The sequence below is a fragment of the Amphibalanus amphitrite genome, unplaced genomic scaffold, assembly GCF_019059575.1.
Source record: "Amphibalanus amphitrite isolate SeventyFive unplaced genomic scaffold, NRLGWU_Aamphi_draft 001415F_arrow, whole genome shotgun sequence".
NCBI lineage: Eukaryota > Metazoa > Arthropoda > Thecostraca > Balanomorpha > Balanidae > Amphibalanus > Amphibalanus amphitrite.
This window is the reverse complement of record NW_024882908.1, coordinates 73,368-97,670: the sequence shown is the minus strand read 5'-3', so window position 1 is coordinate 97,670 and position 24,303 is coordinate 73,368. Positions and strand designations below refer to the sequence as shown.

At 57.0% G+C, this 24,303-nt stretch overlaps 1 protein-coding gene across 1 annotated transcript in view; it reads left to right on the top strand.

Moving 5' to 3' along the window:
- LOC122372893 (protein O-mannosyl-transferase TMTC2-like) overlaps positions 1-24,303 on the top strand; it is a 60,139-nt gene that overhangs the window by 13,264 nt on the left and 22,572 nt on the right. Inside the window, exons 2-3 of the mRNA XM_043350559.1 lie at positions 17,423-18,068; positions 21,476-22,244. Coding sequence (XP_043206494.1) covers positions 17,423-18,068; positions 21,476-22,244 — 1,415 coding nt within the window. The remainder of the gene's footprint in view (positions 1-17,422; positions 18,069-21,475; positions 22,245-24,303) is intronic.

The window sequence follows — 24,303 nt, the reverse complement described above, 5'->3', positions numbered from 1 at the left end:
CTCCTCTCTCCCTGCGACCGTGTTCTACAGCTGCAGTTGTATGAAAGGATGCGCTGTTACCGGAGGGACTGACCCGGGGGGAGGGGGTGGGCTGGCGTGGCGTCGCACGTGGAACTGTGTCCCCGGCGGGTCGGAGCCGTTATGCCGACATGTGCCGACCGCGTGGTAGGGTTACCAGGACGCTGTGTAGTGTGTAGCTTCTTTGTTATTTCATCACTTCCGTCGCCATCTGTGTCCTCCCGACCCAGTACATAAACGGAGCGGGAGCAGCCCTCGCTCTCACTTCTTTACTTTTCGGCGCCGAGAGAGCACTGCCTCGCTCTCTCTGGCCGACTCTTCTTGTCAGTGATACTGTGTTGTCATCGCCTATTCGCCATCTGCAATACTCACCAGTTCGGAAGAATCTTGTGTTTGTGAATGGTGAAGAGTGGAGTGCAGCGGCGGATAAGAGCACGGGGAGAGTGGCACACAGTCAGTTCGCACAGTCTTCTATTTCACGGTGACCGGGTCTACTTATCATTCCTATCTGATTCCTTATTTTCCTAATACCTCTTGCTCTCTGAAAAGAGGGTTCCTTTGTCTCTCTGTAAAGAGGGCTCTATATTTAGGTCTTAACATGCTCTCTGTAAAGAGGGTTCCTTTGTCTCTCTGAAAAGAGGGCTCTGCATACCCTTTTAGGTCTTAACATGCTCTCTGTAAAGAGGGTTCCTTTGTCTCTCTGAAAAGAGGGCTCTGCGTACACTTTTAGGTCTTAACATGCTCTCTGTAAAGAGGGTTCCTTTGTCGCTCTGAAAAGAGTGCTCTTAAACCTTGATCCAAAATTATATCCATTCATATAGCATCCACTTCTTATATTATAAATTCCCAATTTCGCCTCATTACCATATCAACCTATATCCTGTCAGGCCCCGGTCGCCACACCAAATGATGCGAGACGTCAACACACACACAGTTATACAGTCCACTGAGTCAAGTTGAAGAACGTCTGCAACATTTTCTGGTCCTCCGGGCCGGATGATCCCGGCCAGAGGTGGGAAGTCAGAGGAAGAGGCCCAGAGGCACAGCCCGCAGTAGCAACCCTCGCCAGTGTTCGTCAAGTGGTATCAACTCGCCCCCCTGGGATCTTCAAGTGAAGGCTAATGGAAGATTCAAAGGAGGGAGAAGACAGAGAGATGATGCTACGGAGCAGCGACGGCGCTGGAGCAGAGAATGGACGTGCTGCTGGAGAGTTGGGAGCCCTGACGCCTCAAGACTCAACAGAGGAAAGCAACGGGAAGGCGATGCCGCAGAACAGGGTCGATGACGGAGTGAAGGAAGGAACAGCCACCAGTGAGCTGAAGACCCTGAAGCTGCAGCGTGGCCGCAAGGCCGCCCTACTCACCCGTGCCTGTAACATGGCTGAGGTACAAATCGATCGCTGTGCAAATAAAGAGGAACTAAGGAAGCGGCTTGAGGCCCTGAACACGGCGCTGGACGGCGTCCTGAAGATAAATGATGATTATGTGGAGAAGGTGCAGGAAGTTGAAGAGATAGAGGAGGCGGAAGAGTATGTCACCCGGCTGACGGCACGGCACGCCTCAGCAATCAAGGCTATCAAAGAGGCCATCAAGCTGAAGTCCTCAGGCTGCTCAGCGTCCGAGACAGAGGGGAAGCAGATGTCGCTCGCTTCACGGCGAGACGGAAGTAAGGTCTGTGGGTCCCGGGCTTCAAAGTGCTCAAAGGCCTCAACAGTGGCAAGGGCGGCTGAAATAACTGCAGAAATGAAGGCCCTCGAGCTGAAGCATTTCAGGGCAAGAAAGGAACGAGAAAGACAGAAGAGAGAGCAAGAGGACATGCTGAAGGAGCAAGAAGACACGCTGAGAAAAGCACGAGAAAGGCAGAGTAGGGAGCAAGAGGACATGCTGGAGGAGAAGGCTATGCAGGAAGAGGTTGAACGAGCGCTTGTGAAGGCACGTCTCTGCAAGGCGGCTGAGAGCGACCTTGAGTGGGAGAGACGGCACGATTTCGATGGCGAGAACGTCGCTCTGGTTCCCAGGGAGTGCAATGTGGCGGAGGGTCCAGTAACGGTCGACCTGCCTCAGCGTAGACTACCGCCACAAGAAGAGCGCCGAACACTGCAACCTGAGCACCAGACAGCCGCAAACAGCGCCAAGCTGCCGAGCAGCAAGAACGGACAGCATCCCGCTAACTGGGTGATAGCGGTGCGCTCTGAGCAACAGCCTTTGTTTCATCAACAATCGGCGTTTGTGAAGAGCATCCCACGTCTGACCCTGCCGACGTTCCGAGGAAGCGCTCAAGAGTGGCCACGCTGGATTGGGCTGTTTAAAGCTTTGGTGCACAATCAGCCGTCGTTGTCAGACTCCGAGCGCATGGCACACCTTCAGAACGCGGTGGAGGGACCAGCTGCACAAGCAATCAACGGCATGCTCTTCGACGGGGAACTCTACCATGAGGCTCTCAAGACCTTGCAGGAACGCTTCGGCAGAGACGAAGACATCATACAGGCCCACCTGCGGAAGGTCTTCACCTGCACCCCGCCATCTCTCATGGATCTCCCAGCCATGGAGCAATTCTACTCAGTCGTCCACAACACGGTGACAGTTCTTCGTAATCTGGGCTACTCAAGCGACCTAGCGAGCAGCGAAAACTTGAGAAGAGTGGTGGAGAAGCTACCAGTCGAGCTTGGTCGAGAGTGGGGCCGAGAAGTGCATAGGCTCCGACCAGTGCGACCCACCCTGGAGGCGTTTAGCTCATGGTTGAAGATAGAAGTCGATGTCCTTAGCCACTCTGGCAGCCAGTTTGTGACAAACGACAGGACAGAAGCAGCCAAGTCCAGGGGCGGTGGGACGGCAAGAAAGTCGGCATTCGCGACAGGCGTCACTTCTTCGGCAGATCCAGAATCCCGACGGGCATGTGTGGTGTGTGAGGACACGCACAAGCTCCCAGACTGCCCGACGTTCAAGGCCAAAACTACCGAGGCGAGAATGAATATCGTTAGCGCTGAGACACTGTGCTTCTCGTGTCTCGGCAAAGGGCACTGGAGCCGAAGGTGCAGGGTGGCCAGAAGGTGCGGTATCGAAGGCTGCAAGTTCAAGCATCATCCCCTGCTTCATGCCAACAAAGGACAAGCGATACCCGACAAACCTCGTAAGGAAGAAGGCAGTAACAGCGCGCCGTTCGTGGCGGCTTCACTGAACGAGGAGACGGACACCCTGCTTCAGGTAGTTCGGGTCCAAGTCCAAGGCACCAGAGGCTCGAAAGAGGTTCTTGCGCTGCTCGATACCGGGGCGCAAACATCCCTCTGCCGTGAAGATGTTCTGCGCGAACTTGGGATCACCGGACACCGTCGCCAACTCCGAATTCAGAATGTGGAAGGAAGTGGCGTCCAGAAGCCCTCGCAGCGCGTCTCGCTGACCATAAGCGCACTGGACCCTGATGGAAGGAAGAGCGAAATCCAAATCCCGGAAGTGTGGTCCGTTCCAGCTCTCAACGTGACTGCCCCTGTGGTAAAAGGAAGCCAGCTCGAGGGATGTGAACACCTTCACGGACTTGAGTTCCCACAGTACGACGGTGGGCAAGTGGAACTACTTATCGGAGCGAACGTCCTAGAAGCAGTCCTGCAAAGAGAGACGCGTGTCGGACGCCCGAATCAACCAGTAGCGTTGAAGACCGACCTCGGATGGGCACTGACAGGATCGGTCTCGGCCACCGTTCCCAGGAGCTTGCGCCAAGTCATGTCCACGAAGCTGCTGCTGACGGAACAGGAGGACGAGCGGTCTGCTGCTCTCAATGAAGGGCGGTCTACCGAGCCTTTCGGGACTGAGCGCTGCCAGACTAAACCCAGGTTAAAGGAGGGAGAAAGAGTGGTCAAACCGTTGGAAGAGAGCACCATCAGAAGTCAAGGACGATATAAAACCGGTTTGTTGGGTGCTCGATCGTCACCGGGCATCGCCAACTATGTCCTCAAAGAAACGCCCCAAGAGCACTGGAATGAAGGATGGACAGCGCCTCCGAGAGAACCCGAGCAGACCCAGCGAAGCTTCGACATGGATGACTTCTCGCTGTATGACGTGGATGTGGATACCGCCAAGCATCTGAAGCAAGGAGCCATCGGAGCCCTCTCTGATGGGGGATTCAAGCGGACTAAATGGAGGAGCAGCCGGCACGAAGTCCTGGAAGGCACTTCGATCAGCGATCTGGCCTCCGCCTGGGTGCGCCGACGGCTGCAGCTGAGAAAACCTCAAGAGTCGTCTGGAAAGAGAACCTTCAGCGGCACCAGGCGGGACGTCCCAGAAAAGATGAACCCGGCCGATGACTGCTCGAGGGGACTGGCTGCATCCGAAATCACGTCCGAGAGCCGGTGGCAGAGCGGCCCAGCTGAGCTGAGCGACGACGAAGAGAACTGGCCGGCGCAAGCGCCACGGCCGCCGCTGACAGACGACCTGGAGGAGGTGAAGTCAAACATCCTGGCCAGCGTAGTGAAGGGCGGCGACCAGCCGGAACGTCTTCAAGAAGCGGACTTCTGCCGCTGTCGCCGTACAGCAGCGACGGCGATATGATGAGATGCAGTCAGTGGTTGTGCCGGAACGTTTGTCGTCTCCTTAGTGTGTGTGTTTAGAATGCATATCTAAACACAGGGGGGAGTGATGTTGCCGACAAACTGCACTAGGTAGTTGGTGTTGCGGCTCATTTCGGCTCTGATCGTAGCTGCCGGGCCGGGCCGACTCGTGATCCCGGCCGGCGCCGCTCCACGCCGCCGCCGCCCCCATCCCCCTGCCATGCCGCCGGCAGATGGGCCGTCCTCGAGAGAGTTTATGGCAGTGATCGGGTGACGGGACGCTCCTCTCTCCCTGCGACCGTGTTCTACAGCTGCAGTTGTATGAAAGGATGCGCTGTTACCGGAGGGACTGACCCGGGGGGAGGGGGTGGGCTGGCGTGGCGTCGCACGTGGAACTGTGTCCCCGGCGGGTCGGAGCCGTTATGCCGACATGTGCCGACCGCGTGGTAGGGTTACCAGGACGCTGTGTAGTGTGTAGCTTCTTTGTTATTTCATCACTTCCGTCGCCATCTGTGTCCTCCCGACCCAGTACATAAACGGAGCGGGAGCAGCCCTCGCTCTCACTTCTTTACCTTTCGGCGCCGAGAGAGCACTGCCTCGCTCTCTCTGGCCAACTCTTCTTGTCAGTGATACTGTGTTGTCATCGCCTATTCGCCATCTGCAATACTCACCAGTTCGGAAGAATCTTGTGTTTGTGAATGGTGAAGAGTGGAGTGCAGCGGCGGATAAGAGCACGGGGAGAGTGGCACACAGTCAGTTCGCACAGTCTTCTATTTCACGGTGACCGGGTCTACTTATCATTCCTATCTGATTCCTTATTTTCCTAATACCTCTTGCTCTCTGAAAAGAGGGTTCCTTTGTCTCTCTGTCAAGAGGGCTCTATATTTAGGTCTTAACATGCTCTCTGTAAAGAGGGTTCCTTTGTCTCTCTGAAAAGAGGGCTCTGCACACCCTTTTAGGTCTTAACATGCTCTCTGTAAAGAGGGTCCCTTTGTCTCTCTGAAAAGAGGGCTCTGCATACCCTTTTAGGTCCTAACATGCTCTCTGTAAAGAGGGTTCCTTTGTCGCTCTGAAAAGAGTGCTCTTAAACCTTGATCCAAATTATATCCATTCATATAGCATCCACTTCTTATATTATAAATTCCCAATTTCGCCTCATTACCATATCAACCTATATCCTGTCAGGCCCCGGTCGCCACACCAAATGATGCGAGACGTCAACACACACACAGTTATACAGTCCACTGAGTCAAGCTGAAGAACGTCTGCAACAGTAGGACTGTCGTCTACCCTTTGTTTATAAGGTGACGCTGGCTAGAAAATTTCGCGATCATCAAGGGGACACAAGCCAGTGTCTTACATCGGCGCGGGACTTGCATAGGCGTAGGTACAGGACCTTGGGACAAACAAAAAGATCACGCTGTGTTTGGATTCGGGAATCACGGAATACACCACTGAAGACTTGATGAACTCTTATGATCCAGACAGGATGTATTCCCAATAGCCTGGGACCCATAGCACGCTGCATTAGTAATCGACTGGAACGGAGGGTGTTTTTCTTTATTCGCCCGTCTGTTAAAAATCCACCCGAATGATGTCGTGCCTTTCACGGTAGCGGTGACATGCACGGCAGTTGTCAGTGCAGTGCACGTGACATTTGGCTGACATTGAACCTCAAATAAAAGCCTGCATGTGTGGGCTGGGTGGTATTGTTCGATTGCGCTGCATGCGGCCCTATCGTGACCATCTCGCTTCCTGCCAGCCGGCGCCCGGGCAGGTCGGCAGATCCGAGAGCGTTTGGACGGTCACTGCGGGTCACACTCGACAGCTCGGACTTACGTAAGGGTCATCAGGAGGCACCCCCACCCTGCCATGATCCTACGGGTGATACGTGTCAGCTTGGCTCCTTTCTGGCTGGTGCCCGACCTATTTAAAACCGGTCTGCACGCATTCGGCTGGCTTCAGAAACCTTTTCCTCAAACTTTTACAGACCCCAATATGGAAAATGTCGTGGTCGTGGTTGGAGGGAACTCCCCGGACGTTGACCTTGAGCACGGGCTCTCCAGTTGGAGTGAACTGAACTACAGCGGAGGGCAGACATTAGACCTTCCGTGTGTCGTGGAAGGGGCGTGTCACAGACATGAGTTATCCTTCCATGAGATGGTCGTCCGTCAACCCCCACTGGCGCGGCCGTCCCTTCCCTCAGTCCCCATCCCACGGGCAAGGTCGTCCCTCCCTCCCCACGCCCACCCGACGGGAGGCCGTCGTCGACCGTCCCCGGCTTCCGCCCACCCACCGGGACAAATGATGACATATAGCGGCCCCACTGTCCTCGCGCGGCCCGCACAGTCCCGCGCGGTCCCACCTGTTCACCTCCCCTCCCTCCCCTCCCCTCGCTGTCCCAGCCCCGCCCGCCCGTAAACAGACGGAGAGACGGCTCGCGCGCGCGCGCTCCTTTCGTGACGTCACAGCTCGTGCCGCGCGGCGGGGGCCTGACAGTTATGGGGCCGCCGACTGCGCCGCGACGGCTCGCCACTTGCCAGAGCGCTGATTGGATGTTAAAGCGGTGTGATTGTCAGTGACAGTGGCAGGGCGCTGTGGAGGGTCCGGTGGCGCGGGAGATGGTGCGACAGCGGTGGCAGTGGGGGAAGGGGAGGGAGCTTGACGGCGATGATGGTGGAGATGGTTTTATTGATGACGGTAGTGGTGTCGATTGCGCTAAGGATTACGATGGAGACGCCACTGCTGGAGACGCCACCGTTGGCGGAGGCGGCTGCCCTGCGCTGCGCCGAGCCGCGCCGCGCCGCGCCGCTCCTCGCCTCACCGCTCCGTAATGACCGAGCGGACATTAGCTGCCGCGGGCGGTTACCGGCGCTCGTTAATCATGCAGCATTATTACAGAGTGCTCTCGCGAGTGATTTATGCGGGCCATGTCGGGACAGCGTCGTCTGCCGTCACTGCCCGCCGCCGCGCGGTCACCTCCCTGGCGGGAGAAGTCGATCGGGCGGCCACCGCCCAGCCCACCGCCTGCTCTCCGCCGCCCGCCGCCCTGCCGGCCGTCCAGCCGTCCGGCCCTGTTTTTGCTGGCGGTGCGCGGCCGCTGCCGCCGCCCACCGCTGGCCGCCACCTGATCATTTCTGACCGGCATATGCCATAATCTGAGAACATATATCATTCGCCACCCTGTCGTTACCAGTGTTTTGTCGTAGTCGGCCGGCCGGCGGGCGGAAGGTCGTCCGGTGGCGGCCCGCTCGGGGCTTGCAGCGTGCACCTCGCCGTGATGCGGCACAACTGGCCCAGCGCGCCACACCACGCCGCGCCGCGCCGCCGCGCCGCCAACAAAAGGCGCCATATAAAATCATACGGGAGTAGCTGGGGCGGCGGCGGCCGCGGGCGCGCCGTGTCGCCGCCGCCGCCGCCCGCGGCCGGGGCGGCACGTCCTTTGTACCGCCGCCGCCGCCGACAATGGGGGTCGGCCGGCGCTGGGAACGGCCCGCGCCGTGTGCCAATCGGAGACGGCCGCCCGCCGCCAGTGTCACGCGCTCGCCGGTGTCACATGCGCGACAAAATGGGCTCCGTGCGGGACCGGCTGTCGGCCCGCCCCTCACTGCGTGCTCGAGTGGTGAACTGTCCCGGAAGCAGGGCGCTCGTCGCGCTCCTCGGTCCGTGCGCCGGCCGGCGTCCGCCGCCCGCCCGGTGGATCAATTTATCCGAGCCTCGGCGGCGGCTGGAGCGGCCGCGGCGAGACCGGGGCGGTGCTGGGGCGTGCACATCAGAGAAACGGCGCACCGCGGCCGGCCAACGGCCTTAGCCGTCAGAGAAGCGCTCGTTATTGTTAGAACAATGGCCGTGGACGTCACTGTAACGGCTCGCACATCAGCCGAACGGCCGTTCACATCAGCCGAACGGCCGTTCGCGTCGGCAGAACAACTGCGGATGTCAGGAGGGCTGGGAATGTATCGTGGGCACAGTGTCGCTGATGTGGGGACACGACGCCGAGCGTTCGCCCAAGGAGCCGACACTCTGGGCACCGGACGCCTTATATCACTGGGTGGAGCCAGTTAATTTCAATAGTTAGCACCCGGGATATTAAACGCCTCGGCGATAATATCTTGACAGCTTGACTCTGGGCTGGCCGTTGGTTTTCACGAGCAATCAGCTGTGTTTACTGCCCGCTAACGGCACATGTCATCACTTGATGAAGCTACCAGTGACGGTACTCTGCCATCCCGTATTTACCGAGCGGAGACTCGTGTCCTGGCCGTGCGCACCGGTCGGTCACCGGGTTATCTGGGGTCGACCATCGGCGGCCGGTCGGCTGCGCGCACCCGCCGCGATCTTATCACAGATGGCCGGACTAACTAACGCTGCAATTACATGAATCATCGGACGGCGGGCCGTGTGCAGAGCGGCACCGGCCGCGCTCGCCGAGCTTCGGCCGAGCCAGAGAGCCACGTGGCGGTCCGGCGTGTGTACTGTACAGGTGCGCGCTGTGCTTTCCGCTGTGGAGTGGCACCTCCGCCACGTGCTCAGATCGAGCGGAGGTGCTGATCTGACTGATATCCCGTCACGCAGATCTACCAAGATAAACATCAACTCCAGCCAGATATGGTCAAATCCACCGGATTCACTTCGTCAGAGTTCAATGCATGGCGGTGAAGATATTTGAACTTTATGTCGCGCCCACGATATTAAGTGCACTATCAATAGCGTCTTATGGATGATAGTCTCTGAGGAAACATTATGTAGGCCAGCACATTGAGATCTTCAAGAAGACATTATAAGGCTTATACCTTAGTATTTTCGTACTGAAACCATCGCCACCGCCCGGCCCCGGCCTGTTGGCTCCGGACTCTGCATCTGACGCGGCTGACCGAGCCCGGCACATGTGCGGCCGATCGTGGCGCATCTGCGGCGTGCTGCGGCGCATCTGCGGCGGTATCCCACCCGGCGCGGTGCGGCGGAGCGGGGCCGGCCGCTGCGGCGCGCCGCTCCGGTCGGCCAAATTACACGGTGCTGGAGAAATGATAGTGGCGGCCGGTCGTCTAGCCGGCGGCCACCGCGGCCGGCCGCGCCGGGCTTTTTACCGGGCCACCTCACGTACTGGGCAGAGCGGGCTGCAGCGAGAGGAGGTGCACGAGAATGCCCACCAGAGCGGGGGAGAAGCGGGCGGGGAGAGTGGGGGAGACGGCAGCTGGGAAGGTGTCAGATGAGATCGGCGGTGATTGCTGAGATGAGTGCGTGTGTGGTGCTGCGACAGCGACGATACTGAGCAGGAAATCGTGCTGCAATCATTATCTGACTGCAATCCTTTCTGATATCATGATATGCTTTTATCAACCATTGCGAAGCGCTCCGCCCCTTTCTCAGCTCGGGAATGCAATTTAAGTGCCACACTAATATCTAATTCGACTAGATGGGCGGTGACCCCTCAATTAGTTAAACAAAAACCCTGCCGGTGCTGATTGCAAGCCACACCTGTGCTCGGCGCTGGGCCACACCTGCGGTGCTGCACTTCAGACCGGAGACCGCCGGCCGGCCGGAGACTGGCGGCTGTGGAGACTCAGCCGAGCTCCCTCACAGACGGAGAAAACCCGACAGGCCCAAGCGAGCGAACTGAGTCACTGACAAATGGTAGCACTGATTTCGTCACAAATTATGCGTATATGGAGGCAGTGCACCTCTGTGGATGACGTGTTTATACCCGTCCGCGCGAATTCAATCTCGGAAATATGCCGTGTTTTGATGTATGTTGCAGAGGTGTCGAAACGTGCGCCGGTGCGCGGCAGGTGGTGTGTATTTTTTCCCGATATATCCGCGGAGCGCACGCGGTCCTGCCGGGCGGCGCTCGGCGCGGCTGAGGAGCCGGTTTTTGTGCGGTGTCCGAGGAGCGGTGCGGAGAGGTGCTGGCGAGCCGCCGCCGGCACCGGCGCGCTCTTCGGGGAACGCCCGTCGACCGGCCGGCGGTCCGCAGAGCGCCGATTAAAATAGCTCGCCCGGCGCCCGGATGGAGCGATGGCCCTGTTTATTGTCCATGATGAGGCCGGACGCTTTTTGTGCAGCCGCTCGGTGGCCGATCGTAAACGTCGCTGGCTCGCGCCGGGCGCGATATACGCGGCCCGCGACCGCCTCTGTGCCGGCCCAGTGCCACCGTCAGCCGCACAGTGCTACCTAACGTCAGTCAGTCAGTGTTAACGTCAGCCGCCCGAGTGCCAACGTCACCCACCCAGAGCTAACGTCAGTCGACCAGTTCAATATCAGCCGCCGCGGTACCCATATCAAACGACCATTACAATATCAGCCGCTTAGCACTAATATCAGCCGCCTAGTCCAACGTCAGACTCCTGTGCCAATATCATCCGCCAGTGCCGCCGTCAGCCGCAACACAGTCATTAAGTGCTCATTTCGGCACCTCTGTATGACTCCTGATAACTGGCTGCTGTAATGATGTTTGCACAATAGAGACAAAGTGTAGACTGCTGTCAATTTACCTGTCCGGTATTGCCCCAGTCGACACGGCGTGAAACAATCAGACTACCGCCTTACGCCTCCCCTCCGTGTTTCCTGGAGCGTTTCAAATGCCGCCTGAACCCCGCCTAATCCTGTTGGGGGCCGCTCGGGTGGCAAATTATCCCGCTTCCTAATGGAGTCGTCTGTCTATCCGGCGGCGTAATATCTGTTGTCACTCGCGCTGCTGGCTTATATCGCGTATGACGTTTTTATTGCACGCTAACACCTTCCGGAGGCCGGCACGGCGTTTATCGCCGCTCATCTTGGCATCCCACTGCGGGGGCTGGGGGGGGGGGGGGCTGGGACCGGTTAGCCGGACGGCAGTTAGGTTCTTTTCGCCCGGGTGCGTCATTCGACCGGCGCTGCTGAGCCGCACGGTCACGGTCAGGGTCGAGGTCTGTGAGGCCGACCTTAGCCCCCTTCCCTCGCCCACTCCCCACTGTGCCGTTAGACGGTACCGGACACGACTGAATGGGCTATGAATGAATACATTTGTGTGTGATAGGCGCGGACGGCACGGGCAGCAGTGGCACGTCATCACCGCGATAGCGGCGTGCCAATATGGGCGGCACTGCATAACCCGAATCGGGTGACGGGCTTAATCTTACGTCACTTTTGTTTCTTGGTGTTGCATTGAATTGTTGTGCTCTAGAAAATGATACATCTATAACCTTTTGCTGTGGCAAAAGGTTGGAACTGCAACTGATGTGACAACAGGCTGAGCTGTTTATCTACAACCTCTTTTTGTCCATTTCATAAAGGATAAAAGATATATCTAGATATGATCGAAATTGCAATAAAGACACGTTACCAGCTGACCATCTCACCCTCAAACCACCCTGCAGAGCGGACATTGCATTCCCCCTCCCCTCCCCTCCCCACCTGTGCAGTGGGCGATAGCCCCCCCCCCCCCGGCCGCACACCTCTCGGGCGCGGTGTTATCCATCTATGTTTGGCTGCAGTCGCCGGTCGCTGACGGCCAGGCGTTGCAGTCTCCGGCCGCCGCCCGGCCGATCGGCTGCTTACCGCTGTCAGTCACGCCTGGCGCGGCTGCTGCAGAGCCGAGCGGACCGGCGTTTCCTCGAACTGTGCAGACCGCCGCCGGTGGTGCGGTCTCAGCGGCGTGGCCCACGGCGGCTCCGAACCCACGCCCGGGCGGTGGGTGAGCGTCCCGCTCCCCAGATGGCACGCAGGGGATCAGTACCCACAGGCAGGGTTAAACTCGGTCAGAGTCCGGTTCGGGATCCGATCCGGCTGGATCCGATCGGGCCCGGCTGGATCCGATCGGACCCGACTGGATTCGATCGGGCCGAGTCGTGATAATGGCGCTCACTGGTTGGTATTAGCATTGTAGATGCGGCGGCGAACGGTCGGCGGTGGCCGCTGCAGTTGTCACTGAGGCCGGCCGGACCCGGAACGACGCGACACCGACCTTGTGCCGACCTTGCACTCAGCCAACGGCCTTGCTGAGGTCAAGGTCGCGAGCTGGCCAATCAGCGTCTCGGGTTCCGGTGCCACCGGTTCGTTTGCGGTGTGGATTAGCTCGTCCCCGAGCTCGGAATGTACGCTGGAGAGGCGGCGGACCCGCGCCGCCTCGGCCGTCGTCTGTGTCGCGCCTTCCCGTTCGTACCGGTCGCTCAGCGCAGCGTTCACTGTCGCCGCCGCGGACGCTTGTTTGCACTTACGGCGGGATCCGCGCGCGCGCGCAAAAAGCGGCACAAAAAGGCGCGCCCGCCGGCCGATCGCTGACCGCTATGGATGGTCGCCGATGACAATGGAGCGGCGCGGCGCGGTGCCGGCGCCGCGCCATCCGCCGCTGCTGTCGATCACCGCCGCCGGTGCAGCGCATATAAAGTGGCCCCGGCCACCGCGGCCACGGCGGCGGCGGCGGCGGCGGCGTGCCGGCGCGGGTGGCGGTCTGTCAACTGTCATGCCCGCCGCCCGCGGCGCCCGCCCGTCCCAGATGAGTTATGGTGACAGCCGACCGGTCCGACATGAATGAACTGTTTTGAGTGGTGTCACTCGCTCGATTGCGGACGTGATGCCGGAGGGATGCCGGTGATTCCTGAACTGGGCAGGTGGGGAGAGGACACTGGAATGGCTCCGACCGGGTGGGTCATGGGCAGGCGCGGGTGCTGGCGGAAAAAGGTGGGCTCATCACTTCAAATCATCTCGCACACTCAAACTAAGTGTTACATAATTCAAATAGTTGCTGTTGCTGGCTAAATATATAAGAACTTATAGGTAATATCCCACTCCACAGACACTACCATTTTGAGTACATAAAAATGTAAGATTCCTCATCAACGTCGCAGCCACTGACTTCACACAGAAGTCAGTCTGACTATCCAGGCGTCGATATACACAGCTCTTCCACCGACCTCAACCCCGCCTTCTCAGCGTCTCCTGCCCCTTACTCTCAAGGCTGCACGAAGTCTCAATGAAATGTACTTGGAGCCTTCCAGGAGTTCTTTGAAGTCCTCTGTATCTGGTGCTCCTTTTCCGATAGCCCATCTTGATTTTCTCTTCTCCTCGACGTCTTGCCCTTTTCCCGCCTCCTCTCCCCGGCGCCTCTCGTCCTCTCAGCCCCTTCCTCTCGCCGGCGCGGTGACACCCGGGCTCAGTGTCGCGCCAATTTGTCTCGTTTTTGTCCCCGTCGGAAACACAAACATGCCGAGCGGCTGCAATAAAAACGCCACCCACTTACCCGTCGGAAAACACTGCAATTACGCGCCATTGCCGGCCGCTGCTGAGCCGGCAGGTCGACTTCCGCCGGCGACACCCCCATCAGCCGGCGCGCTCTCAATGTCTGCCGCCAGCGCGCCGCTGCACGCCGCGCTTTGAGCCGCCGCGCCGCGGTGGCGGCCGCAACAGCCGGCCCTTTGATGTAACCGATGTGTCCATTTTCGATTTTCACGCCGATCGGGTGGTGGTCACGTGATGTCGGCCGAAGGTCACGTGATGCCGGCCGGCCGGGTCACGTGACGCGCTGAACGGCAGGTCACGTGACGGCTGAGCGCCAGGTCGGGAAACCTCTGATAATGGAGAGTAATGGGCGCGGCGCGGTCGGCCTGGCGATGGCCGATGGCAGGCCGTCATGCAAGCCGACCGCCGCGCCGCAAATTGCAGCTCCGCGCCGCTGCTCGTCGCCGATTCTCGGAGACGACGGCGGCGGCGGCAGCGCTGGTGGCAGCGGAGGCGCGGACGGTGATGAAATGCGGCTGTAATTGGCGCAGTTTCCGCACGCGGTCTCCTCTCTCGAGTTGGCGGCGGTTAGGATAAGTGGCAGTGCAGTTCATTCTCCTGAGCCAACATCCGCGCATTGCCTCGCCACCCGTACCGACTCGATCTCGAATTTACGACTGGGTGCAGCATCATTACTTTTACAACACCCGGTGGTTGCACTGCATGCCTCTTCCAGAACTGCCGACAGACGAATTTCCGTCCCAAATGATAATTGTGCAGGGACACGAAACGCTGGCCGTCTGTGTGGCGCTGGGGCCGGCCCTGCTGGCGCCCGGGGCAGAGTTCCCTGAACACCCCGCCCCGGTACCGGCTCACCAAGGCCAGACGTTGTGTGAACCCCGGTCGTTAGGGTTCGGTCGCGTGAAGACTGCCAGTTAGATGATGGATTCTCAGTGCGGGTCGGCCTGGCGGTGCCGCGCCGTGCCGGCCGCCCCGCCGCCGGCGGCCGCCACTCTCCGCTGTTGCCGAGGACTGCACGGATGTCTGTAATTAATTCACGAAACTCATAACGTCTGCCGGCTGCCGCAAATCAGCGACTGTGTACCGACGTGTCGGCACCCCGGCATCCGACGGTCGGCGGTCGGGTGCGACCCCGGGCCCTCGTGGGTAACTCGGTGGCTGTCTCGGCGACGGCAGCGGCCTCGACCAACCCACAGGAAATGCAGCAGGGCTGCGAGTGCCCGTCACGGACAGCACTGCTCAATTCGCCTGAGATCGACAGCGCTGCTAAAATCGTCTGTGACCGAAAGCACTGCTTAGTCTGCCTGTGGCCGACAGTCCTGCTCAGTTCGTCTGTAACTGGCAATGCTTTGACTATGTCACACACAGCAATGCTCGTGCTCAATCCGTTCGGACAGCGCTTCTCAGTCTGCCCCGTCTGATGGAGACGCCTGCTCCAGTGATGCTCGCCTCCGTTCCGCCGCGCGGTGACCGTTACCCAGCAGCGCGCAGGAAACGCTCTAATCGCTGCATGGAGGCGAGACGGCGCGTTTTATCGGCCCGGCTATATTTATCCACTATTACCGTATCGTAAAATAACAATTATGTTCGCTGATACGCAGAACGGTGCCCGCGGCTGCGAGATATCGGCCGCAGTGGACCGACCTAACAGTTTTGTTTACCACGTCAGCGGGAGCTCTGTGAAATACGCGCCCGAGGCGATCTTTTTAAGGGCTGCGATGAATGCGGCATGGCCATTTCCGACTCTAGTAGATGTATAGGCTACCCATTTAGGGGCCCATATTTATGATGAAAGTATGAGGAATAACGCCTTTTATCCTATGTTAAAGAGGCCATTTTTGTTCAAATCAGTCATCCCGCCCATCATGATTTACTTTTTTTGTTCATTTTCGAAATTCAGTTGTATCTTTTAATCAAAAGTATGACGTTTAGCTTTAAGAGTTTACGTGTAAATGTAAAAAAATAAGCGGCTTTATCATAAGACATTTAAAATGCATTTTGTTTCATAACATGCGGGTGTCTCAATAATCAACTAAAAATTCAACTGCTAGGTATATCTGTATTGTATCGAAGAGCTGAAGCCAAAGCTTGTTCGAGAAGCCCGACTTTCACACACATCCAGAGCTCCTCCACCCTCTCTATCCTCCCCGGAGTGTCCACGCCGGCAGTGGTGACACGGTGTGTCATCGAAGGGGCCAATTTGTCGGCGCCGTGTCACCGCAAATGACGAGCCGCCGGCGGGCTGCGGCCGCCCCCACCAACTCGGGGGCGTGTGAACCCGACTCGCAGAGCTGTCATTGCCTCGCCAGCCAAGATGGCCGCGCCCGTGAGAACCGGTGAGCGCCGAGGCGGCTGGCCCACCGACACAGGGCCACTAATCATCGCTACTCGTGGGCGTGTGACACGACCGTCACAGAGGGGCTGTGACAAGGACTGTCACGCGGGGGAGGGGGGCGCCTGGTCGCACGATGTCGCATGGTCCGTCACAAGGGGAGCTGTATAGTCGCAGCACAGAGTCGCCAGGCTAGAATGCCAACGGACGGGTTGGCTGATATGGCATGATCGGTGCGGCCAACGTCAACAATGCGTCGAATATGACACTATGTAGTAGGTAGGTACTTAACTACTTAACTATCGTACTGTGCCGAGTGTCAGCTTTCCCATAAATCGTCGATGACGGTGCGTGGTTTTAAAATACATATTTATCGGAGTCGCCCTTTTGACGGATGAACTCATTCAGGTACTCTAAAATAGATAACACTGTCTGCATCATGTCCATGAAAGTTAGGACAATGAAGCAAATTATCAGGTGCTGTGCTCATCGATTTAAGGAGAAGCTGACTAGAAGCAATGACAATTGACTGCTCAATAATTATCCACTCATTTATCCTTCGGGAAACCACAATAAATGACGTATACTTTCGAAACGCATTATTCCTCCAGCTCAACAAGCATCCCCACTCGCCAAATTGCACATTCTGCGCGCGGCCATCACTCAGCTATGCGAAATTAGTGTGAAATGAGACGTATGGGACCAAATAAGGCCGCCGACTTTACGAACCCCGACCAGCTTTGATCGGGGCTTGGCGGGGGACATTTGGCCGCCGTAACGGGCGGTTTACGGCCGTTTAGGCCGGCGCAACACGGCACCGGGGCGCCACGAGCGGACTCCTTCTGGGAACGGTTAATTCCGGGAGCCGTTGCCGATTTGAGATCGGTGTGTGACGAATGGCGAAACACGACGGCCGTACTTAGCGGGCTCGTCTCTGACATTAGTCGGCCCATGGTGCTGATTAGGAGCTGCAGCAGACGGCAGCTTATTGTTTCGCCGAGCCGTTCAGATGGTGCCGCAACCACTAAGTGCCTTTCGGAGCTGCTTTGAGTACAGTGCACGGCTCCATCCAGCTCTGCCGAACGTTCCTTCCCTGACATTTTCTCACGGTGTGTTGATGCTATTTTAACCGTAATTGTAACGTTCCTATAGCCATGTAGAATGATTTCTCCCGAGGGCACCAAATACAATGCTTCGAACAAGTCTTGTCGCTAAATTGTTCTCAGAACTCAATGGGAGCCTGAGGCCAAACGTTCGAAGTGACGCTCCCCCTATGAGTCTCCATGTCTGACCCGTCTCTCCATCTGTGTTCCCAGCCGAGCGATCAAGACCAACCCGGACATCCTGCCGAGCACGCCGCTCTCCAGTCTGCTGCGGGACGACTTCTGGGGCACGCCGCTCAGCCACAGCGGCTCGCACAAGTCCTACCGGCCCATCACCGTGCTCAGTTTCCGGCTCAACTACCTGGCCGGCGGCCTCCACCCCTGGGGCTACCACCTGGTCAACGTGCTGCTGCACTGCCTGGCCTGCGGCCTGTTCGGCCAGCTGTGCGCGCAGCTGCTGGGCGCCGGCTCGCCGGCCGCCTGGCTCGGCTCGCTGCTGTTCGCCGTGCACCCCGTGCACACGGAGGCGGTGGCCGGCGTGGTGGGACGTGCCGACGTCGGCGCCGCAGTCCTGTTCCTTCTCAGTTTCGCCGCGTACGGGCGATATCTGCGGCAGCGCGACGCTCGCGACGCCGTGCGACCCGCGCTGCGCAATGGAAGTGCGTCAGGTCACCACCACGCGGCGCCACTGCCGCCGCCACCCCGACACTGGCGACATCTGTTGGCGTGCTTTGTGCTCGCTGCGGCTGCCATGCTCACGAAGGAGCACGGCATCACAGTCATGGGCGTCTGTGTGGTGTACGACCTGCTAGTATACAACAAACTCACCACGAGAGATCTTTCACAACTCTTCTCAGCGGTAAGTCTGCCCGCAAAACGACCGGTTGCATTTTCTGATACCTAATGATTTCACAGCCAGCTCTTAGTGGCAATGTGTGTTTACGAGATATTAATTGAGTGTCTGCATTGCAAACAACTCTTATTGTAGCAGTTCTGTTTTTGCTTCAACTGTTAGTTCATTTAATCCACATTTTAAGATGGGGCTACCGAGACTATTTAATTATTTCGTTACGAGCCTGGCAGGTGGAATCTTTCCGGGCCTGATAACAGATGTTAACCCGACTTTAAACGGTAACAGATGCATCATAAAGTTACTGCAATAACTAATAGCTCTATATTTCCTTTTCATGGGCATTTGCGCTGTCTGCTCATTTTATTTATTCATTCTGCTAAAAATGGATAGACACCTATTGATTCTTCATGAAAGCTTCAAAGCTAATTCTAATTTGCCCAAGCATCGCAATCATTTCACCTTGTCATTCGTTTGCTCACTTGTGTTGATCAGATAGATAATGTCCCAAGCAGCATAACATCACATACATCACATGCATTCATTGAGAAGTGTTACCTGTTTTTACTTCTGTGTTTCGTTTGAATGACAGCCTTATCTGTATAATTGCATTGTTGGTAATCGATCAAATGTCATATCGCCGCTCGCATCACACGGCTGGTCGGCTGCACCGCCTCGCCACTCGGCAAATACCCAATTAGGCACCACGGCGCGCTGATGCCGGCTGGAATGCACACAAAATAAACGAGCGACACCGCGTGTTGACAGCGCCCGGCGCGCCGAGGTGCGCGGCTCGGCACCGGCCGCGCCGAGATGGTTAATGTCTTAAACTCGCGGCCAGGAATGCCTCCAAAACCGACAGGTCGCCGAGCTCATCCATCACCTCGCGGAGACTGAACACCATTTATCAAATTAGCGGCGTATGGCGGCCTCTGGGCTGAGAATGACGACGGGTTATGGGTGCGTGATGCCCGGTGAAGTTGGGACCGATGTTGTGTTCCGAGTGTTCAGGGTCAGACTGGGCACATTGTCCCATTGCGTCACTGAACTGCTGAGCCTTCTCGGGAGGTAGCTGTGATCATATCAAAAGGACGGGCTGACGTCCCATTCGTTGGGTTTCCTATGATTAACTAGTCGACACAAAAGCCTCCTTTTTATAGTGACGTCGGTCAGGTCCCAGTGAAGGGTATAATGCAACATACCTGCATGTTAATCGCAAGATTGTTCGCACCTGACGAGTACCGACTTCCGTGCAAAGTGTCAAGCTGCTTAGGATCACAGATCAAAGAGTTTTTTCTGAAAAGCAGCTTGTGATATGCAAAAGAAATACACACCGTTACCGAGCTTACTTAATCTTAGAAAAATGACCCAGCAAAAATAGGGAATGAGCCGGTCCCGAAATAACTTTTTCGTGCGGGTTCAGTATTTATAGACAGCTGATATTCAGTGGATAAATTTACCCCTCTCCCGCATCTGACGATCTCGGAGCCATATTTGGCGCGCCGTTCGAAGCCGACACCTTATCTGGGAAACCCGGGACTGTGGGCGACTGACATCCGTCTGTATGGGGCGCGGGGAGGGGCGGCAGGCTGCCCTCAGAAGGCCCCTGCAGCCACCTAATGGCGCCGGGACACGGCCGGGACACGGCGCCGCTGTCCGGCCCGACGGAGACGGCTGACAGGCGACACCGTCACACCGTCACGCCGATGGCGCGATGACGGACGCGGCGCGGCGGCGGCGATCTCACACCGATGGTGTCGCCCCGCCGGCGGCGGCGGCGGCGGCGGGCCGACCGGCCCCGCTCGGCCGCGCTATTCATGATATTCTACCGCAAAGCCGTGATGGATGACGTCGGCCTTCCGCGCCGCTTCTGGCTCGGCGGCGATCGGCGGCGCACTGCGGCGAGCCGCGGCGCGCTGCAGCGGCCGGCCGAGTGCCGAGGGAGCGCGATGTCGCCGGCGATTTGGGCAGGTGTCGTGCCGAGATACGGTCGCGCCGAGGTATGAAAAATACATCACTGGGATGCCGGTCATCTATCATCGATGCTTAACTACTGTTGCACCTTCAGCGCGCTCGTAAAAGCTGCATAGTGCTACTTGATGCCTTTTGCGAGGCTGGTATTGATACATATGGGGAGTGACGCGGTGGTGAAAGGGGTGCCGCCGGCCGCCAGACACCCTCGTAAAACTGACGGAGCAGTATAATCTACGGCCATTTTTTCACTGCCGCTCGTATCAATCACAATCGGGAGACGCCGCATTGTTAAACGGTCCACCGGATGTTTCGGCTGCGCTCATCATTCTCATAACCCTGAGCGCCTTATAATATTTGATGATATTTGACAAGTCTATGTTTAGTGAAGGGCTGATAACATCTTTGCTGCCAGCTCTTGAACCCTTACTTATGCTAATGTCTATATTTCAACATTTCGGGTCGATGGTTGCGTACTTTATTGCTGAAAAATTCCCCGCGCGAGCATAAGGATTATCTGAATTGCTCTTCATTCTTCAGTTGCTTAGAATCATACCACCTATTTCCCATTCAAGCGTTTGCATTCGATCGGATACCGCTTGCTCAGCTTATGTATGCACACAGGCCTGATGAATCGGTCAAACAGAAGCGCTCTTGTGTTTGCACGGTACTCTAAAGCACGTGTCCTGTCGTATGATACAGCCATCGATAGGGCGTGTATAGCTGGTGCAGCCAACTCATGACCGAGTCACACGTGAACAAAGCTCCTCCGGGGGTCACTCAGTTCACCTGACGCTGTCAGGGATACTGCGACCTGAACTCTAAACACCCCGGAAACTGCTCACTGTTCAGCTCGGAGGGCAGACGCTCAACTGAATAAAAAACTGTCTCTTGGGCTGCTAAACAAAACAAAGCTTTTATTCTGGCTGCTTTTCATATGACATCAAAATAATGGTTGACCGTCAATATGTATAATCGGAATTCAATCGGAATGCCTATTGAATGGTGGACTTACCTATACGAGCAAATAAAGGGAAAATCATTGAAATGCCCAGCTGTTAGTTTCCATCAGAGATCTGTTGGGCTCTGATGACTTCATGCATACATGTAGAAAATGCTCATGTTTCTCCAGTCTCCTAACACCCCGTAAAAGAACCGATGAATCTCACGAATCTTGCACCAACAGCTGTTTTCACTAAGTACAGTGCTGTGTTCTTCGCTACTGATCCTTACTAGCTCCAGCTCAGCCGTCTTCTTACAAAAAAAAAAGAATGATGACCACTGAACTGCGGACAATCAATGCCCTCACGGAGCCCATGCATGATCTCACCAACTACCGCAGGCTGCCTCTGCCTCTCTGCCTCTCTCTCTGTTCTGTACGGCACTCCCCTCTCTCGTCACCCGTTCCTCCACTGACTCCGTGTGCTCGCCCCGTGTCGTTACAGCGGTACCGGCGCGTGCTGGAGGGTCCCGCGCTGCTGGTGGCCATGTCGGCCGTCCTGCTCTCGGTCCGGCTGCTGGTGATGGGCTCTCGGCCGCCCGAGTTCTCTCCGTCCGATAACCCGGCCGCCGACAGCGACTCGCTGCTGGTGCGCACGCTCACCTTCCTGCACCTGCCAGCCGTCAGCCTGGGCCTGCTGCTCTGTCCCAGCACGCTGAGCTTCGACTGGTCCATGGACGCCATCCCGCTGGTGACGTCCCTCTCCGACCCGCGGAACCTGCTCACCCTGGCGCTGTACGCCGGCGCCGCCGCGCTGGTGGTCTCCGTGCTCTCCCAACTGCAGGCCGACCGGCGCTGTTACTACGTAGAGCGCGTGCGCTCCTACCTGCGCACCCAGGACGCCGCCGGCTCCGACGCCGAGTCCGAGTCGTCGGCGGCGTCGGCGGCCGGCGGCGGCGGCCAGCTGGACGCTGTGATACTCGGGGCCGCGCTGCTAGTCATCCCCTTCCTGCCCGCCTCCAACCTGTTCTTCTACGTCGGCTTCGTGGTGGCGGAGCGGGTGCTGTACGTGCCCTCGATGGGCTACTGCCTGCTGGTAGCCGCCGGGTTTCGGGCGGTGAGAGCCAGACTGGGCCGGCGAGGCCGTGCGCTGGTTACCGCGCTGGCTGTGGCGCTGTTGGTGGCTCTCACAGCGCGCACATATGTGAGAAACCTCGACTGGAGGACCGAGGAGAGACTCTACAGATCGGGCATCGCCGTCAACCCGCCCAAAGGTGAGTCTCATCGGACGGCTAGTGGTGCATGGGGATGGATAAAATCGAGCTGAACGGCCGACTGGTCCAAAGAAAAATAAGTAGCGAAGTTACCCTGAACTGAAAAGAGACAAACCGTGTTTATTCGAGGTCATGCAGTTGCACGAAATTGCGGCTAAAAGGACAGTAGTCGAATTCTATGTATAATAGGTCGATGACAATTCAGACAACGCCTGTTTATTTTAATTTGTATACGAGCATCTGATAGCACAACAGTGTTTTAGGTTTAAGGCCAGCATATGAGGTATAATCTTGGGCGCAGTGAAGAAGCTCGAACACTCTGAGGAGGGTTGTTCGAGCTCAGCCGGTGCCGCGGCGGGCTGAGCCGGGACACTGCAGTCGTGTAATCCGTGGCCCCGATGCAATCAGGAGACACTCATCAGGCGCTGACCGGCGGGCTGGGCGGCATTAGCATGGTGACGCGGAACCGCCAGCCAGCAGGCGCACGGCCGCTCATTACACAAGCGGCACTCATCCCGCCTCGATCCGGGTAAAAATGGCCCGCTGACAGGTCACACGGGGCGAGCCGAACTATCGTGCATTAATGAGAGTTGCGATCGATTAGCGGCCTAATGTGTTCATTGCAAGGAAGGGAGAGAGATTTAGTGGTGACCGTTAAATTTTTCTAAATGTTCGTTTTGACCTTATTGTAAAACAGTTTTTAAGGAGTCAGTTGTGAAGTGCATGATATATTTATTTGGGACGTGAGAGAGTTGATAACAAAGAGCTACTATGAGATTGAGCCTGTGATTGAGGGAAACACAGGTGCACCACGTGTGCTTCTAAACCCGAACATTTTCTTTTTAGCTCGGAATGACAAAATTTCAATGCATGAAAGTTAACGTGTGCAAAGTTGACAAGCGCAATCAATAGGCTGCACCACTGGCGATTCTGCACAGAGGCTCGCCAGGCATTTTATGTTACCGATTCATCGGTTTGCTGCCATTATCGGTCGCTCATCAAATAGTTTCTGGATAATCCAATGAAAAAGTCGTTCCTCGCTGCAGTGACATCATAAGACAGGTACCCGACCAATGGGCGATGGAAATTTAGGGCGTATTTGTGTCCTTGTGGCATGACTTCCAGTGAAATGTATGTCCTGCTCGGCATCGACAGGCTTGGCGTGCAAGCGAAATTTTTCCTGATTTTTAATGTCTGGGGAATCACAGAAAGACTAGCGACCTGTTGTGCATTGATTAACATGCCCTTTTTTCGACCATTTTCCTCATTTACCGATCAGTCGTCTGAAATCAATGTCGGTTCAACTGTAGCCTGTAGATGTTAAACGTCATGAAAAATTGACTAGGTATGTGGAGATCTACAGATTTGTTTGTATGAGGTTGAGACACATTAAACGGATCCATTTGAAAGTCTTTTCGTGCCGGGCTTGCCCAATTTAAGACAACTGCGCCAATTCTTGAGTTCGTAGACCTGTTGTTTTTAAATCACGATTAGTTACCAACTTACCTGAGACTTTCAGTGCCGTGTATCCCCAAACTGTCACACGTCATAAATTTCAAAATTTGAAGCAATCATTCCGTTCATTTTCGAAACAGACTGAACAGACATATTTTCACTGCAATAAACTGTCGACATATAAGTCAAAGCGTACCACTCAGCGGACATTTGCATCCCTTCTGTCCGGCTATAGATAGCTCAGAGCCCGGTCGGCCATAACTCATATCGGGACGCCGACCGACTCCCAGTCACCGTGCACAGTTGCGGCTCGTTGCGGCCAATCTGGCGCACCGTCGGCTGCACCCGCCAGCCACCAGGCCCGGCCGACGTCGATCGTCCATTGAGATATTCCCGCCTCTATTTATCACGCCAATTACTAGCGGAGCGGCCCGGCTTAGCGGGATAATTCGGACGGGGATATGGGCCGCGATGGATCGCCCCTGCCACCGCCGCGTCCGTCCGGCCGCGGATGGCGGCCGGTCGGTGCACGCGGCACGGCGACGCCCCGTGCGCCCCTCGGCACAGCCGCCGCTCATGTTTATCTATGAGCTGCGCGCACTGT